This window comes from Magnolia sinica, chromosome 4 (assembly GCF_029962835.1).
Source record: "Magnolia sinica isolate HGM2019 chromosome 4, MsV1, whole genome shotgun sequence".
NCBI classification, from domain to species: domain Eukaryota; kingdom Viridiplantae; phylum Streptophyta; class Magnoliopsida; order Magnoliales; family Magnoliaceae; genus Magnolia; species Magnolia sinica.
Window position 1 is genome coordinate 36,329,707 of NC_080576.1, and position 20,212 is coordinate 36,349,918.

At 39.6% G+C, this 20,212-nt stretch overlaps 1 protein-coding gene across 5 annotated transcripts in view; it reads left to right on the forward strand.

Moving 5' to 3' along the window:
* Positions 1-20,212, forward strand: part of LOC131243018 (uncharacterized) — a 100,237-nt gene that overhangs the window by 66,759 nt on the left and 13,266 nt on the right. For all 5 annotated transcript variants that reach the window (XM_058242070.1, XM_058242072.1, XM_058242071.1 and 2 more), the window contains one exon: positions 6,860-6,979. In XM_058242070.1, coding sequence (XP_058098053.1) covers positions 6,860-6,979 — 120 coding nt within the window. The remainder of the gene's footprint in view (positions 1-6,859; positions 6,980-20,212) is intronic.

The following is a 20,212-nucleotide window of genomic DNA, read 5'->3' on the forward strand; positions in this document are numbered from 1 at the left end:
GAAGTCCAAAAGCGCAAGTTCATAGGGGGTCTTCAGGTCCTTAGCAAGTTTATCGTTTAACTATTAGTTAGGGGTAGTGATTCATTGAGCTAGTTTCCCTTGGTAGCAATTTGCTAACCTGTTTTCACTTGTTTTATGCACCACTTTTCGGGTACCAAATAATGTCAGAATGGTATGAAATTGGTCCCATTTGAAAGTCAATAGAGGTAGCTTTAGCTTTCAAATGAGTCCAAGATCATACGACTTTAGCATAGATTTGAGTAATTGCGATTTTATGGAAAGATGTATGGTTGTGATGGGATTGGGGTATATTCACTACTAATATTTTGCTACATAGATGGTTATCATCATCAACAACATCACCATCTAAGCCTAATTCCAATTAATTGTGGTTGGCTGCATGAATCCTTTTCTACCATTCCACTCTATCAAGGGTCATATCTTTAGTTAGACCATAGGTAATGCAGGACATGAAATTCAAATATGATGTGCAAGATTGTCAGGCTTTATATCATGATAGTTCAGAAACAATTACACAAAATTCCATATCCCACACAAAAGTTCAAGCATTCAATCAAGGGGAATCTATGCGGGTCCAGGCCTACACATGCTAGGGCTGGATCAATCAAAATTATAGACCAAACAAGAATCAAAGAAGGGTAAATTCATGCACATATGCACAGAAATAATTTCCCCAATCCAAGGGATTCAGAAATTTCAATTCGAGGAACCTTAAGGTTGAAGAAAGGGCATAAAATTGGGGATTTGAGTAATTTAGGGTTAGGTTTAGTGATTTTGGGTGAAAGCGGAGTGAAAGAGAGGAAAGAGACGAACCAAAGAAGTACTGCTCGCGTGGACAATAACAATGGCCCAGACGCACGTGCGTGTGATCCCGGCCACACGTGTGTGGGGCCCACTATTCAGAAAAAGGCTACCTTGGCCCTAGTTGGCCAGGGATGGACTCCAAAACGCCCAAATCTCAGCTTGATCCGATGCACGATTTGTGCGTGGTGCTCCGCCGAAGTTTCAGCCCTCCTACATGGCCAGATTCCAGAAATGTGCTGTAGATGGGGAAACGCCTGCAAATATCGATGGATTTGTAGATAGAATGCTTGTAGGAAAAGAGAAATATGGATGGTAGAAGGTGGAGATGGATCGGGATAGGTGTGGCTTCGTACCACGGTAGTCAGCCCTTCGAGGAAGGGAGGGTTTCACACCCAATTGAATCTCCACAACTCAGGAATTTGGAGGAGCAGAAAAACGCAGAAATTTTATTAATCTTCATTGAATTAAAAAGACTATAAGGGGTGTCTATTTATAATAAAACCATATACCCCAAAACTCGCGCCATGTGCGCAACCTATTACTTGACGACGAAGTAATAAAAAATAACAACTAATCAAAGCAATCTAAACCGTCCATGATATTCCTAATAACAATAACAAGCAAAACCTAAAGTACTAGATTAATTAGAATAGTGGGCCACGATCATGAGAACCCATGGTGGGATTCGCATGACTATCGGGTCCACTCCAACAAACCAAAATGCAACCCTCTAGCTAGGAGGCCTTCCCTGGACGTTGTCATCGATCCAGATTGATGGTGGGGCCCTCTAGATAGAGGATGTTTCCCAAAATGACCACTTTGATACCTTCTATGGGCAACATCCTTCTCAACCTCTTGACTCTCATGAATTATTGACCGAAGGTATCAAAGTGGTCATTTTGGGAAACTTCTTTGTCAACAATCTTAACTAATTCTCCATTTCACTCCTATTATTACTAAAATTGCACTCCATATACTTCGTCTTAGTCCAATAATTTTAAATCCTTTAGATTCTAAAGCACCCCTCCATAAATCTAGCTTTGTGTTTACACCCTCTCTTGTCTTACCAATAAAAACTATGTCATCTATAAACAACATATCCCATGGGATCTCTTCCTGCAAATGCCTCGTTAACTCGTCCATAACCAATGCGAAAAGGTACAGGGTCAATGCTGACCCTTGGTGCAAGCTTACTGTAATTTGAAATTCACTTCTCTCCACTTGTGGTCCTCATATTGTTACACTTCCTCATACATGTCCTTAATCATATCAATATATCTCTCTTGAAACTCTATTCACGACACCCACCAGACTAACTCTCTAGGGACCCTATTATATGCTTTCTCTAAGTTAATAAAGACCATGTGGAGATCCTTCCTCCTCTCCTATATGTCTCTATCGATGGTCTAAGTGGGAAAATAACTTTAGTGGTAGACCTTACAAGCATGAAAGAAAACTGATTTTCTAATACATTGTCTCATGCCTTAGTCTTTGTTCAATCAATCTCTCCCAAAGTTTCATTGTATGGCTCATAAGTTTAATTTCGTGATAGTTAGTTCAGCTTTGCATCTCTCATTTATTCTTATAAATACGTATAACGTACTTTTCCTCTTTTTGTCTGCCTTTTCTTCCATCTTATAATCTTGTTGAATAACATTGTTAACTAAAATAACCCATAAACCCCCATACACATCCAAATCTCCATTGGTGTAACATTTGGTCCCAGGGCATTTCATGTTTTCATCGTTTTCAAAGCTTCTTTCACTTCTCAAGTATCATAATCCTATGCAAGAATCTATGGTCTTTGATATCATTTGAGTTTATGGTTACTTTTATCTTTATTCTTTTAGAGTGGGAAATTTAACAAGTTTCGGAAATAACCTCTCCATCTTTCATTGATATCATTGTCCTTGATTAGTAGCCTTTGCTTATTGCTCTTAATGCATCTAACAAGATCTATGTCCCTACCAATCCTCTCTCATTTTTGCAAGTTTGAAGACATCCTTTCCAACTTGTCTTGTCCTCAATATCGTAAAGATCATCTGAAGGCTCAAGTTTAGCCTCATTATCTTAGGTTTTTTTTAAAAAAAAAAAATTTGATCATTTCTAATCCCTTTGTAGGCTTTGAAACATGAACATTTCTTGCAAATAGCTTTTTGTACATCATCATTATGCCACGAAGTATCCTTACGTAATTGGCTTTTCCCTCGAGATACTCCCAAAACATCTTTTGCCTCCTTCCTAATGCACTTAGCCATTTCATTCGACATAACATTTCTTCCTCGTCATTCCACTGTACTTCTTTCATTAATTTATTTTAAAATAATTTTGTTCTCTCCTTTTAAGTTCCACCACCTAGTTTTTGGACTCCTACTAATTTCACTCTCTTGTTTTCCGTCTCGTAATATAAATATCCATAACCATTAACCTACATTGAATAGTCAAACTCTCTCCTAGTATAATTTTGCAATCCTGACAAATTGATCATTCTGTTTTCCAAGTAGAAAGAAATCTATTTGGCTTGCATATTATCCACTTTTAAAAGTTACTAAATGTTCATATCTCTTTTTAAAGTATGTATTTGCCAGAGCTAGATTGTAGCCTGTAGAGAAATCAAGGATAAATTTTCCAGTCTTATTTCTTCTCCTCAAAACCTTATCTTTTGTGTACATTCTCATATCCTCTACTTTCTTTCCCTACATGAACATTTAAGTCTCCTCCTATAAATATCCTCTCTTTGTTTGGAATTCCTTCCTTGCAATAGTCCATCCATATCTTCCTAGAATTGTTTCTTGATTCTATCCTATACCCCTACTTGTAGTGCAAATGCACTAATAACATTGATTACTCATCTCCCAACACAAGTTCTATTAATAAAATCCCACCACTTACTCTCCTAACATCTTCAACTTTGAGTCTTTATCCACTAGTATCCCTACCCTATTTATATTATTGTCCTTTCCTATATACAGATTCGTATCATTTCTCTAGTTTGGTCCATTTCCATTGTCTCCTAAATTCAAGCTATGTATGACACTCTCCTTGTTTCATTGTGCTAGTAAATCCATACTCTCATCTGTCAACGTTCCTATATTCCACGTGGCAAGATGAATCCTATTCTCCTAGACTAGCTTCTTAATGCAGGGGCATTTTCACACTGGGCTTGAGTGGGGTTGCTTGTGGGATACAAGGGCACACTCGGGGTGGGTGCGGCCCACGGAGGAGGTCTCATGTTCGAGACTCCTCACCAGGGGTGATTAATGCGCATTTCACACCGGGCTCTAGTGGGGTAGCCCGTGGGATGCGGGGACACACTCGGGGTGGGCGGCCCATGTGATTTGGGGTCCACGAAGGGGGTTCGGCCGAGATCTTAAAACCCATGAGATGTGGGGCCTGAGCTATGAGATAAAGGGATTAATTCGCCATACTCTAACAGTTTGAGCTTTTAGAGCAAGTGGTTAATTGTCCTGCATCAAATTGGTATCAGAGCGGGAGGTCTCGGGTTCGAGACTCCTCACCGGGGGTGATTAATGCAGGGGCATTTTACACTGGGCTTGAGTGGGGTTGCTTGTGAGATACAAGGGCACACTTGGGGTGGATGCGGCCCACGGAGGAGGTCTCGTGTTCGAGACTCCTCACCAGGGGTAATTAATGCGCATTTCACACCGGGCTCGAGTGGGGTAGCCCGTGGGATGTGGGGACACACTCTGGGTGGGCGGCCCATGTGATTTGGGGTCCACGAAGGGGGTTCGGCCGAGGTCTTAAAACCCATGAGATGTGGGGCCTGGGCTATGAGATAAAGGGATTAATTCGCCATACTCTAACAATTCGAGCTTTTAGAGCAAGTGGTTAATTGTCCTGCAACACTTCTTTACCCACACGCGTCCAAAATGGTATAGGAACCCTTGCCTACTTCTCATAGCAATCAGCGTTGTTGCTAAATAGATGGTTATGATTAAAATTTATAATTTGTTTGGATTAGATGAGGTTTCTCTTGCTTTGGAAAAAGTATGTATGTGTGTGAGAGTTCTGTAAATGAATGATGAATGAAACTTCAGTTTACTCTTTGTTTCCACGTGGGATGGATTTCTCTAGTGGTGCGGTGCACCTTTGCTAGAATGATGACTCCTTTAGATGGTGTGATAAGATTCCACATACCACAATCTGGAGAGATCCCCCCCCCCCCCCCACACACACACACACACACACAACAAAACAGAAAATAAGGTATTGGAGAATCTGTTTGGTTTCATGTTAGGGAGTTTGACTATAGAAGTTTTTTTTTTTACTGCTTTGACACACCTATATCAGCAAAAACAAGGGTATTGGTGAGGGTTTGATTCCCCTCCTTGGCTTTACCCGATACACGTGGTTGTGGTTGATTGTGTCTATCCGCAGGGATTAGTCTCACTTCAAAAAAGAGGTGGGGACACCCTGTGTCTTCAAAAAAAAAAAAAAAAACAAGGGTATTGGAGAATCAGTTGGGTTTCATGTCAGGGAGATCAACAATAGAAGCTGATTTTCTACTTAGACAATTGATGGAAGTATAGAGGTGAGGAATTTACACTGTTTTCATTGACTTGGAGAAAGCATATGGTACTATGGTAGAGTACAAAGGGAGGAAAAGTATTGAGTAGAGAGGATGAATTTACACATGGTTTTCATTGACTTCGATGAACTGTATGATAAGAGTACATAGGGAGATTATGAGGTAGGTATTGAGTAGGAAAGAAGTCCCAGGACGATATATAAATATCGTTAAAGACAGGCATGAATGTGCTGTTGCAACTTGCAAGAGTAATAGCAGCTTGTGTTGAGAGAGATGTGTTCCCAATGACGTTGGATCTCCCTCTGAATAGTTAATTGACATGTGGAGCAGGCAATCATTGATGCGGATTGTCCATTTGTTCCATGCCACCATTGGGTCATGTTGATTAGATGATTGTAACCCTTCAAATGTTGATCATTGTTGTATGCCCGACTGTTTATATGAGCCATAGAATCAGATAGCATGATATAACCAAAATGTTCTTACGGTGGGGCATGTTGATTAGATGTTTCAAGATAATGATTGGACCTACCTTTTCTCCTCGATGTTACCTGTCTAATTTTCATGCTATGGTTGATGGTTAGAATCATCCAATTGGTGTGAATTTTGCTTCATGGCATGCTAACAGTCGTATGAAACAAGTGGACAGTATAGATGGATGAGCGGCCATCCCATGATCATTTGAAAGCTTTGGGGATGTTGCTAACATCCCCATGAAGGTGGGATGCTAGCATTCCCTTATGTGTGCACGCGTACTCACAAGGGCACGCGTGTGCATGCATGTGACTATCTATGTTGTGTGTGTGGGCGTTTCAATCCCAACATGATCATAATAATACTAAAAGAGCAACAGAATAATAAACTAGTCCCTATCCAACTGGAATGGGATTTATTCAATGGATTCTATCACTCTATTTCTAAATCTTGAAAAGATTGGAATAGTAAGTGATTTCATCATTTATGGTTTCATTTTTATATTTCTCAAAAGAGTTGTTATTATGAATGCATTAATTTTCTGCCGAAAGAATTAAGCATGCATAGTCTCGCCAAACAGACTGAAACATTGGCATATTGGTGGCAGCCCTATGTTTTGGTTCACTCTAGGCCAATTTCACTGTATTGTATTGGCCTAAGCAAGATTACCTTGATCCCTCCATAATTTGGTTGAATCTTCTGTTTTCCATGTGGTTGCGTGTGGGAATGTATGTATGTGCATGTCCTCATGTTTCATGACTCTGGAATACTCTTTAATCAATAATGGTGCTGTGTGGAGACTGTCTTTATCTAAAGTAACCATGAGTGAGACTTAAAGCTTGACCTTGATGTGGGTGCATTCATGCATGTGCAGCCATGAATACAACATGAACTAGTGTGGGGATCCTAGCTCAACAGTCAACATTTTAAGCTGAGACAAACCATATTTTTCTGTAACTTTTCTTTATTGATATGTGAGCATTAGTTAATTGATGCTTTTCCTTCTTGCAGCATGCAGCCACCACAGCTCTTGGCCGCTCGCATTTGGAAGTTTGTGAAGTCATGTTTGGAGAGCTTGCATCTTTTGTTGAAGAGGTTGCGCTGGAAACAGAGGGAAAACCAAAATGGAAGGTACATTTTAAAGGTTGAATACCTAGAATGCCCTTATTTTCACCATGGAGATCCATGTTAGTAACATGGAAGTGGTCCTTAATACTGGATATGACAGAATACCTCTGGGTGTTCCCTGGAAGTATCTCTTATGCAACTAGAACATAGTGAAACCAATAAAAAAAACACTAGATGCACCAGATTCTAGGGCCAAAGCCACCATGAAATCCAAGATAATGCCACACTTATTAATTCATATTGCAATAAATATTCTTCCCCATCCCTCCTCTTTCGAGAAAATAAATTAATTAAGAAAAAAAAAAAAAACTGCTACCATATGAAGGGAGACTTTTCTGCAATTTTATTCACTCAAAAATCATAAAAAGTTCTCCAATATGAATGGTCAGCCTGTTAATGTAGCCTGAAGTAGTGTTCGAAATATCGGTATCGCATTACGTATCGCACCCTTGGGATACAAATACGTACTTTCTGGGAAACATGGGGGATACATTGGGGAAATGGTTGAATTTTTCAATGAAACTTTAGAGATTGTTAAAAAAACCCTTAATACACACTTTTAAATAATAACATCTCATAAAAAAGGTGCACATAATAGGCTTCCTTCATATAGGGTCCTAAGTTATGCATTGTATGATTGAAGAAATGCAACTATATTCAAATTGAATGCATAACATTTATAAATGTATCAAGATATGCATGCAAACTCAATCAATTCATCCAAAAGCAAAATAAGTAGAAATTGAGAAATATACCTATTGCAAGATGGACCGAAATCCACCTAAGACTAAGCTGGAAGAAATTTGAGGGGAAAATGGGAAATTTTGGGTTTGGGGATTTAAAAAAAAATAAAAATAAATAAATAAATAAATAACAAGGGGAAGAGGTTCTTGGCTGATATCTGTCGATATCCACTGATATTTGGGCATATGTATTAAGTAAAAACACGTGATACGAAGCGATATATCGGCATATGTAGATTGATATCGGGCACATATATTAAGTAAAAACATGCAATATGAAGTGATATATCGGCAACATCGCATGATACATAGAAGTCTAGCAATTTTATTTATTTTTTTTAATTTTTTTGTATTTCTGGGAGTTTTCGTGTTGCTAACCGCTAATATCGAAAATATCAGCCGATATGATCGATATTTGATACACTAGCCTGAAGTACATAATTTTGGAAATTCATTGCTAAAAGCATAATTTGGCACCCTAATCTCCTGGGAAGGGTCTCTTATTTACGAATCATGGTCATTTTCACATTGAAGCATATCTGATGTAGATTGGGTAGGTGATGTAAATGATTGAAACTTGACCACAGGATACTGTACTTTTGTGGGAGGAAATTACATGGAGAAGCAAGAAACAAATTGTAGTGGCTAAGTCTAGTGCTAAAGCAGAGTATAGGTCTATGGCACATGGTGTGGCAGAGTTGTTGTGGGTGAAAATTTTGTTACTGGACTTGGGAATTATGGCTAGTTCTCCTAAAAAGCTATTTTATGATAACAAGGCTTCCATCGGCATTGCACAAAATCCAGTCCAACATGATTGTACCAAACATATTGAAGTTGATAGGCACTTCATCCGTGAGCAAGTTACTTCTCAAGAACTGTCTGCCATTAGTGAGCACAAAGAATCAAATTGTGGGTATTTAAAGGGAGTTGTCAAGAAAAAAAATTAGAATTTGTCCTTAGCAAGCTTGGCATGTTAAATATCTATGCCAATTCTGAGGGGGAATGTTGAGATATGAGATTTTGAGGGTTTATATGTAATTTCATTATTGCAGGGGGTTCTTTGTAATTTTGTGAAGGGCTTGTTTGGGAGCGTGAATTTGGAACCTCCTGGATTCAGAACCCCCTGGATTTGAAATCCTCCTATTGTGTTTGGCACCCTAGATTAGGAATCAAATTTAATCCAAAAGTAGCTATGCATGGTATATTTATAGGGGTTCAAACTTAGTTACTAAATGAACTTTAATATCTCTAATTATTGAACGTATGTAATGTTTGACACAATAGTTATAATTAGTGTTCGAAATATTGGTATCACACCCTTGGGATACAGATACGTATCGGTTATCGCATGGGATATATCGTTTGTATCGCATAATTTATCGCACTTTTTGAGAAACATGGGGAAACATTGGGAAAATGGTTGACTTTTTCAATGAAACTTCAGGGATTATTAAAAAAGACCTTAATACACACTTTTAAATCATAAAATCTCAAAAAAGAAGTGCACATAATAGGTTTCCTTTGTATAGGGTCTAAACTATGCATTGTCCTATTGAACTAAGACAACTATATTCAGTATCCACCCCATCCATCTGTTTTTCCATATCATTTTAGGACATTATCCAAAAATTGAAGCAGATCCAATAATTAGGTAGACCATACCATAGGTAACATTGGTGATTGACCATTAGTGGGCCACAAAATTTTTGGATCAAGCTGATAATTGTTTTTTCTCTTCATTCAAACGTATGCGAAGTTATTAGCGGATTGGATGCCTAATAAAATATAGGAAAAATTAAGGTGCACCCTAAGAAGTTTTTAATGGTACCGTGTTCAACTAATACTGTTTCTTTAAGTATAGTCCACTTGATAATTAGATCTTCTTAATTATTAGGATCATGTTGTAAAATGATCTGAAAAAACAAATGGACGGAGTGGATACACACGTCAAGTTGGGCCCCATGGTACGGTTGTATGGTCTTGGGTGAGGCGGGGTCTCTCTCACCTAATCCGCTCCTATAGTATTGAGTAAACTTATTGGGTCCACCGTAAATGTACATAGTTTATCCATGCAGTCCATCTGTTTTTCTGGCTCATTTTAGGGGTTGAGCACAACTTTGAAACATATCCAAAGGTCAAGTGGACCATACCGCAGGAAACAATAGGAATAATGATTTGCACCGTTGAAACCTCCCTAGGGCCTACAATGATGTTTATTTTTCATCCAACCTCTTCTGAAGATCACAAAGATATGGATAAAGGAAAAGAACAAATATCAGCTTGATCCAAAACTTCTTTGGCTCCCAAGGATATTTTTAACGGTAGATGTCCAATTCGCACTATTTTCTGTGGTGTGGTCCACTTGAGCTTTGGATATGCTTCATTTTTTGGGCTAAAACCATAAAATTATATGGTAAAATGGATGGACGGAGTGGATAAAATACATGAATTACGGTGAGCCCCACAGAGTTTATATAGTACACTACTCACTATGCTATCCCACTTCCCACCACGCTATGAAGACGGGCAGTGACGCTCTTGCAACTGGAGTGCTACGAATGGTTCAAAGTTACATGGCCCCACAATAATGTATTTATTATATCTACATTGTTAATGCATTTGGAGAGATCATTTTAGATCATGAGCCCAAAAATGAGCCATATTCAAAGCTCAAGTGGGCCACACCACAAATAGCAGTGGGGCTGATTCTCACCGTTAAAATATTCGTAGGGCCCACCATAATGTTTATTTTCCATCCAATCTATTCATTAGGTCACACAGACTTGGATGAAGAGGAAAAACAAATATCATATTGATCCAAAATTCCTGTGACCCCAAAAGGGTTTCAATGGTAAATGTTTAATCTCCCACTCCTGTTTGCAGTGTGGTCCGCTTGATCTTTGGATTTGTCTTATTTTTCGTCTCAAGCCTTACGACGTGCTTGCCAAATGGACGAATGGTTTGGATATAACACATACCTCATGATGGGACCCACAGAACTTGGCGACGTCAACACATTAGCCGACTTGGTGGTGTGCAGTACACTAGCCAACTCGATTTCCATTAAAAAAAATAAGGGCTCGGTCGCCTTTTTTTCGAAGCAGAGAGGGTTCCGGCCTTGCGGAACCCTAAAATCTCTCCTAAATCTCACATATCTTCGGATTTTGGCGAGGATTTCTCCGGATTTCAGCAAGGATTTCGCTGGATTTTGCCCAAATACTTGGATTTCTCCAGATTTCGACGGATTTCTCTTCCAAATCGGAGATTTTGTTTGCACTAACCTACGGACAACGCTTTGATTCGAAGCGATAACGATAATATCGGCCGATAGTATCAATAGTTCAAATACTGGTTATAATAAACCCTCTAAAATATGTACTTTGCCCCGAAAATGATGAAATTCCAAGTCTCAGATGGGCTGCAAGCTCAAGATCATGTCCGAGTGACTAACCAACAATTTTTAACCGTTGATTTACATGGACAATGTTTGGACGGCGCTGATCATCATATTACAATAATTATAGTGATGTAATTGATAATCTAATTGTTTTGGGATATCATTAGTGGGTCATGTGCCCAATAGATTAATAGTTTAGTGACACACATGTTACACATGCAACTCTTGGAAGTATTTTAGATGTAATCCAAGCTTTCACCATGGATTTCAAGCCCCCTCTTTGAGGGGATTTGAAACCCCCAGTTACTTTATGGTGCCAAACAACCAGGGGATCTGAAATCCCCTCAAATCCCCCCAAATCCATGGTGCCAAACGACCCCTAAAAGTCTTATGAAAGGTATAAGAAACAGGTTGTAGCCCTAATACATTTCTTTTCCCCATCTTTCTCTTCTCCTTCCACTATTATTCTCTTTCAATCTAAGCATTAATCTCCCAACTTCTATTGAAAGATGATGGAGAGTTGACCGCAATGGACACTGAAAGGGATTTTCTCTCTCTTTTAGAACTAAGACAACAGAAATGGTTGAATCTTCGCTGGTTAAACCCAACTAACTCCTTGATTATTGAACATCTTTTCAAGGGATGGTTGTTGAAATTGGCAATGGGTCATCTACCGGATTCTGGGAACGCTGTTGGTGTAGGGATACACTGTTGTGATTTCCATTTAACAGACTTTCCTGGCCACAAACCAGTATGCAAAGGTCAAGGAGTTGTCTGAGATTGCTAAATCAGGTTATTTCTTCACTTGTATTTAGGAGAAACTGTTCTGAGATTGAAGAATCTGAATTTCTCAGGTTGATGGACCTGCTTGTGACTGTTCAGATTGAGCAGTCCAAGGTGGACTCTTGTGGTTATGGGACCCCTCTCAGAAAATTCCAGTAAATTCCCTGTTTCGAAAGCTATCCAACTTCCACGAATCGTGTGGCCCCACGAGCAGGATTTGGTAATCAAAGGCGCTTCCGAGGGTTGTTTCTTTCTCATAGCTAGCAAGCATGGTTGCATTTGAACAGTCAATCACCTTGGATGGAGAAATATGACAATTGTCAACCTGTGCGGCATGTGTTTGACAAACAGGGAAAGTATCGATCATCTTCTCATCCACTGCCCCTATGCATATGCAGTTTGGTTTTGGTGTCTTCATCAATTTAATGTGGTGTGGGCAACTCCATCCTGCATCTTTTTCTGGCATGGAGTTTGGGTCCTTTCAAGCATAGAGTTGTATGGCTATTCTTTAGGCTATTTGGATGCAAAGGAACAACCATACTTTCATAAAGTAAAAGTGATCCAGTTTCTGCATCCTCTAGGCGGAGGCCTTGTTCTCTGGATACAGAATTTTGGTTGTTGTAGAGCGGTTGTGACTTTAGAATCTTCCATTCTCTAAGGAAAATAGCTGGCGTGGAGAATTGTTGCTGCGTTTGATGCTTGGTCAGCTTTATTCTGTGGCTTACAATAAGCTGAGGTTGCCAAATTCTTTGAGCTGGTGGGCAATCAGGTTATTTGGAATCCATTATTCAGAAGAACAGCTGATGAATCTTACTTTTAAACATGATGGGCTTTCTTCTAGTTGTGCATAATAGTTCACTCCAGGGAGGACAGTCTTGTCTGGTTATAAGGACCTTCAATGAAAGTTTCCTTATAGTCCAAAAATTATCTAACTTTGACGGGTCACATGCTCCCACGGGTTGGGTTTGGAAGTTGAAGGCTTCTTCGATGGTCATTGTATTTTTTTTGTGGCTAGCTGGCAGCAACCACATGCCAACTATTGACCAGCTTTGCTGGAGAAGTTTTATCATAATCAATGGGTACTGCATGTGTTTGAATGATGCAGAAGGTGCGGATCACCTGCTCATCCATTGCTTCTATGCAATAGCCATGAACAACCAGTGTCTTCATCATTTTAAAGTGGCATGGTCTATTCCTAAATCTATTCACTACCTCTTTGAAGCCTGGAGATTGGGTCCCTTTAGTCGGGGAGCTTCACAGAGATTATGTTTCATGGCTATTCTTTGGGCTGTTTGGGGGGAAAGGGACAGCCACTCTTTTAATGGTTCAAGTGCCCAGGTCTCCGCTGTAGTTTTTCAAGTTAAACATCTCGTTTGCTCCTGGAGGCTTCGGGCCTATTTAGCTCCATCAGTTAAGGATCTGTCACTTATCATTGGTCAGTTCTCCTTTGTAATGTTTCTGCATTGTAATGTGCCTTCGGGCATTTCCTTTACTAAAGCACTATCTACATTAAAAAAAAAAAAAAAAACTACGTCTTCTCGTTGGTCGGTTTCTTGGTAATGTGCTTGTGTTGTAATGGCCCCGGGCTTTCTTTTGAATAATGCATTATTTACCAATCCTTTAAAAAAAAAAAAAAAAACAGAAGTGAATATTTAATAGTTGGAGAACACCCTTGAATTCCTTTAACCTATCACTTGATAAAATCTTTAATGAATTACCATTTCCTTGGACATGTTCCAATGTTCAGATGTTTTTTCGGTTGCTAATTGGTTGGATCTGACAAGCTCCAAACTTTGCCCCTTATAATTATGGAGTCAGCTTCTGAAGATGCATTATTGTAGCCATCTTTGCTGCTTATTGAAACAGTTACTAATGTAGTCTTTCACCTCATTGATATAGTGGCATAACGTATTTGTTTGTTAGTGATATGGTGGCCATGGTACATATTTTGCTCATGTTGACCTTAGTGACAAGTACCTCTGAGTTTTCAAAAACAGTATTATAATATCCTGATATTCAGAGCTGGATTCAACTCATTGATTATTTTGAAATGAGGATTCAACTCATTGATTGTAATCAACCTATGTATAGACTATTAGGTAGTGCTTGATTGTAATACACGTTATGTAATAGTCTATTACATGGTGCCTGTGGAAGTCGTGTTCTCATTGTTGGTCCCGAGCTTGGATAAAGGAGGGTTGCATCAGGTTGGCAGCTGACGTCAAACGTATGACACAACTTCCATCTCCAATTCATAAGGCTGGTGAAAGGCTTTGGAGTCAGTAGGCAGGAGTTGCAGAGGACCCATCTCCAGTTTGAAGATGACACTCCAGTGTTGTGTGAAGCCTCAAAAAGGCAATTGATACATGTCAAAGGTGTTTTGCATTGCTATGAAGCGGTATCAGGTTTGAGGATCAATTTGAGTAAGTGTGATTGCGGGGTGGGTATGGGAGAGGGTGAGGTGTGCGCCTTAGCCAAGGTGATGGGATGTAGGGCTGACAAACTCCCAATGAAGTACCTGGGCCTACCGATTGGTGGGAATGTGAAAGCTTCATCATTTTGGGATCCAGTTATAGATAGGATGGAGAGAAGTTTGTTTAAATGGAAGAAAGCTTCTCTTCTTGGGTGGAAGTATTTGTCTAATCAAAGCCGCCTTATCAAACCTACTGATCTACTTTCTATATCTCTACGAGATGCCAAGGTGGCAAGAAGGATTGAAAAAGATTCATTAAGAGACTTCGTGTGGGAAGGCCGGGAAGAAGATCATCAGTTCCACTTAGTGAAATGGAAAAAAATCAAGGAAAGAATTGGGGTCTTTTAGCGAAGTGGTGGTGAGGTTTGGGAATGAGTCAAACGCGTTGTTGGGAGAGGTTATATATAAAGTACAAAGACTCGGTAGGTGGAGGGTGGTTTCCAAGGGCATTAAACCCATCAGGATCATTGGCATGGAAGGCTATTAGCTGAATTGGAAGGAGGTAGTGTCAAAGGGGAAACCAAATCCTGGATAGAGTGGGCTATTTAATAAAGAGATTTAGATTTTCAGTGGGCAGAGGTATGAGAGTCAGATCCTGCAAGGATTGCTTAGAGACTTGGAATTGAGAATAGCGTTCCCATCTTTGTTTGCCATTGTGTCAGATGGAATGAAAGTGGGGAAATGTTTCGTGGGCAGCTTGCTGGTGTGGAGGATATCTTTGCAAAGAATCTAAATGAGGAAACTAATGATTTTGTTGCTTTGATGAGGGTTCTAGATGACATCGGTATTGGGATCTCAAGAGAGGACGTCAAATATTGTAAGTGGCAAAGGAATGGCTGATTTCCTCAAAGTCAATTTATTTCTAACTATGTGAATCATTACACATGCGAAAAAAATTTAGAGAGCCCCTATTCCTCCCGGGGTTCAAGCATTTGCGTGGTTAGCCATCACCAGTAAATCCTTACGTTTACAAGTTAAAGAAAAGGAAGTTTGCAATGGCGAATGTGTGTCATGTGCAGACGAAGTGAGGAACCAGCGGACCATTTATTTCTTCATTGCCAATCAGCAAGGTGTGTGAGTAACTGAGTATCACTTCAATTCAAGATCATCTAGGTGATGAATAGATCCCTGCTAGAGGTCATATCTGGATGGACCTCAGGCCTGTTTTCTGTGTGTGGTAAAAGAAAATGAGCCCTGATCCCTGATGCAATTACATGGGGAATCTGGAATGAGAGGAATGATAGAACATTTATGGATAAAACTATTTCAATTACAGCTATCTTATTTGGTATTGTATCAAGTGGGTCATAGTGACTCCTGAATTCACTGGATCCTCTGTTGCAATGATAAGAAGTGGTTGGGAGTCACTGGTTTTTAATGAATAGGATCAGGGAGACAGAGCCGTGCATTCTAAGTTTTCTTTTCTTTTTCTTTTTTTTTTTCTTTTCTTTTCTTTTTTTTTTTTTTTATGTGCACTTTATAGCATGGAGTGACAATTGAGTCACCTTCTATAGTGCTGATTTTAATGTTGTTTTATTGGAATTATCAATGAAATTATCGTCTTTTTTTAAAAAAAATTAATTAATTAATTTTTTTTTTAAAGAAAGAAAGAAAGAGAGAAAAAGAAAAAATTGCATTACTTCGAAGCCAACCCAATTAAAGCCAACCCCAATTAATTGGGATAAGGCTTAGATGATGGTGGAGGTGGTGATTCAGAAGAGCAGAATTTGTGGGTGTAGAAATGGGAGAAGAATGGGTGAATGTTGGTCCTATCATTCTATGATGCTATTGTTACTCAAGGTAGGAGGATAGTGGGGGACCCGACAGAGGAGGTTTGGCACTATAGAGGCCCTCCCAAGGTGGTGGCTTTTGTGTGGTTAGTGGGGAAGTACATGGTGCTTACCATGGACAATCTTTAAAAGAGACGTGATCATTCCTAATGTCTATATCATATGCTTGTGGGAAATGGAAAGTGTGAACCGCTTGTTTATTCATTGCTCATCAAGAGAGAAATATCTTGGGTCGATTTCAAGAGTTGTTCAGTGTTGCTAGATGATGTCGAGATCCATAAAGGTTCTTTTCTCATGGTGGTATAGGGATGGGATTAGCCCCAAAGGGAGAATCCCTTGGAGACTCGTTTCCAATTGTGTTATGGTCAATCTGCGGTGAGCGCAATGAGAGATGCTTCTAGAATTTCTAGAAATCGCACGAGGTCTTCAAGATAGCCAAAATTGAATGTTATTTTTGGAGCTATCTCTAAAATCCTTTGTGTTTGTTCCTATAGCCCTCAATTCTTTTTGGTCTTGTTGTAATTCTTTATGATGATCTCTTTTCTTCCCATTTTATGAAATTATGACTTGTAAAAAAAATCCTAATATTTTCAAAGTTTCTCTAGAACTCCTGGTGTCACGAAAATATCCTAATATTTTCCTAGAAATGTCCTTCTACCTTATTTTGAAATACCCAAATTTTCTTATAAAATATGCTTCCTAACCTTACATTTTTATCTGTCACTTGTGGCCTCCCATTCTTTATTTTTACCATCTACTTATATTTTTGTTTATATTTTCTATTTTTTCATTTTATTTATTTACTTTGATCAATGTTCGAAATATCGGTATCACACAATGTATCACACCCTTGGGATACAGATACGTATCGGTTATCGCACGAGATATATCGTTTGTATCGTGTAATTTATCGCTTTTTGGGAAACATGGGGAAACATTGTGATGGGGATATCATGTCACGTACACCCTTGCGTACGTATCAAAGGAGGAGGTGGGGCCACATTGATTTCCCTGTGGCTAAACGAGCGCCCGCGATTGTGCTGAAGACCCCATGTGCGAGCATCTGAAAGACCCCAGACTAGGAAGATGCACATGGGCTGCTTTATGGAATGATCCAGACCGTTGGATTGGAGGGACATGACGATCGAGCCGTTGGATCACATGATCGGACCATTGATTGTGTATCGTCCACACTAGTTTTCTTAGATTTTATCAGCTTATAGGATTTAGTTTTGTTTATGTTATGTTTGAGCACCATTAAGAGTGTTTCTATTTGATTTTAGTTAGATTAGGGCTATTTTCGTCAAATTTCACAAAACAGGGTGTTTATTGTAAATTTTGAACTTTCTTGAAGCTATAAAATAGGGTGGGCATGTGAACCTCTCCCTCATGGGATTTTTGATTTAAAAAAAAAAAAAAGGAGAGAGAGAGAGAGAGAGAGAGAGAGAGAGAGAAGCTCTTGCTTTCTTCTTCCATCTTCATGCTATTTGAAAATACTTTTATGCGATTTGGAAGGGAGATTGGTGCGAGACTAATTTTCATTAACGAAAGTGTGAGGTCTCCATCTATCCCCACACCATCTTCTCCTTTCTCCTCAATCAAGGTATTTTCTTCGGATCCTTCGATTCTCTTATCATAAGCCTTCATCCTTTCATAAACACCTCTTTCCTTTACCTATCCACAACCCTAAACCCTATCTGACCTAACCCGTCCATCACACGCCACACGTGTGACCGTACGACCACACATGTGAATCCTTCAGGTAAATTGGGTTGGCCTTACGACCACACCTTGCCCCATTTGGCTTTCCATTATCCTTATATTAAAACCATTTTCTTCCATTGCCGAAACCCTAACCCCAAACCTAAAATCCATAACTTTCCTACTTTCCTAAATTACCCAAACCTTAATTTTACCCTAGGTTGTATTAGGTCTTCTACTTTGAAATAGACTATACCCTATGCTAATTGGATGTCCCTACATCCATTAGATCCTAGTTTCGTTTTATTTAATGATCTTGTGTGATGATGTTGGTAACTTAGGCTAGGATCATGCATGGTGTTCTTTTGGTTTTCATGGGATTCGTGATGATTATGGCAATGCTTGTGTTTTTTGGTTAATTGTCTTAACTTTGCTACTTGCTCACATGTTATTTGGTTCATGCATCGGTCCTGTATCACATTGGGAAAATGGTTGAATTTTTCAATGAAACTTCAGGGATTATTAAAAAAAGACCTTAACATACACTTTTAAATCGTAAAATCTTAAAAAAGAAGTGCACATAATAGGTTTCCTTTGTATAGGGTCCTAAGCTATGCGCTCTCCGATTGAACTAAGACAACTATATTCAAATATGATGCATAACATTTATAAATGTATTAAGACATGTATGAAAACACAACCAATGCATTCAAAAGCAAAAGATATAGTAGAAATTATAAAATATACCTACCAATGATGTGATTGGCTATGGCCTAGACCCACATAGAGTTACGCGGTGGCTCGCAATCATCGTCTCCATCTCAACGGGGCTGGAAAGAACACTGCTCATCCACAGATCAACAGTACTGTGCCCAGGTCAATTAAGATACTCCCTGACATAACTTTGGTACTCATCCTCTCCGAACTAAACTAATATGCTCATTCATGGGTACTGTGTAATAGTCACAGTCTGTGGTTGATATGGATCTAGAATGGGCATATAGATGGAGCTACTGGGTATCCATATTGCCCTCCATATCCATATTGCTGCCCATATACCTACTCGTATGTGGACATGAAATCCTGACCTTAGTCGAAAAATGATGATCCATAATTGTTGGAGTCGCTCCCTGCATATCCACTAGCTCCGTATCCATACTCATACTGTGACATAGAACTCGAGCTACTCTCTTATATCTGTGATCCATATCCATGTTGTGGCTTGTAACCCAAGCTCCCCTCCCTCGTCCATGAACCGAAACTAGATCCACCTCGCTTCCCACAAATGCTCGTGTCTCTCATGCATTTTGTCAGGAACTCCTCAAAATTAGAAAGCTTGTGTTTGCTTTTTCTTTTGTAACTTTTAGTGCTCGTATGTCTTATTGTAGATAAGATGGGGCCGTGGTCTTTCTGGACAAGAACCAAGGTCAGGGTCCTTTGTAGCATGATCGAAATCCCTCTCCCCAGTGAAAGGGCTAAGAGGCCTTTGAGATTGACCCACACCCTCACCGACACCATCCCTGTCACCATCATTGTTACTGTTGCCAGAGTCACCATCACCCCCCATCACTGTCATTAGATTTATCACCATCACCAGATCCACCCGCCGCATCACTGTCTCGGTATCGGACAATGTTTCCCTACCACCAGTCTTGTGTGATAGTGACTGCCGCGGACTGTCCACCGGACTTCTCGCCAATAAGTCGAATGCCTCATTAGGAGATCTCTATTGCTCCACATGTGCATCAACATTGATCTCTTGTCCTGCTGCCTCCTCTGCAACATGTGGCTCCTCTGGTTGCCCTTTCGAAATATCCAAGTCATCCGACCTAACCCACTAGTAAATTAGATCATCGTCCTCGTCCTCAATAAATGAATGTTGTTCGACCGCCATCTGATTCAATGGGTCCTCCTGTGCTTTTCTTCTTCCTTCGGATCGGAGTAGCTGCTCTCATATCTTCATATTGTAGTGACAATACACTAGCTTATGAAGTCAGTCGTACCTCAGTCTGTTGCGCTTATTTGTGTGGATGAGGGAGAATGTGCTCCAATTTCTTTCACAACGTGAGGAGGAGACTGTCTGTGCTAGCACACAAGCAGCCAACCATTGTAAAACCTCGCAATCAGTCACGTACATGGCCCACCATTTGCTTGCAAATTTTAAAGTTATTTCATTACTTTCAAATTTTGTAAAATAATATGAAAACTAACTTTAAATGTAGCTACTCACATGGCATCATGGTGGTCCTCAACCTCTTTGCGGCCCGACACCCGAACATTCCAATCGCATCGCGGAATTTAACAATCTATTGATGGCATATAGTAGCAAGTGTAAGTATGGAATCATTA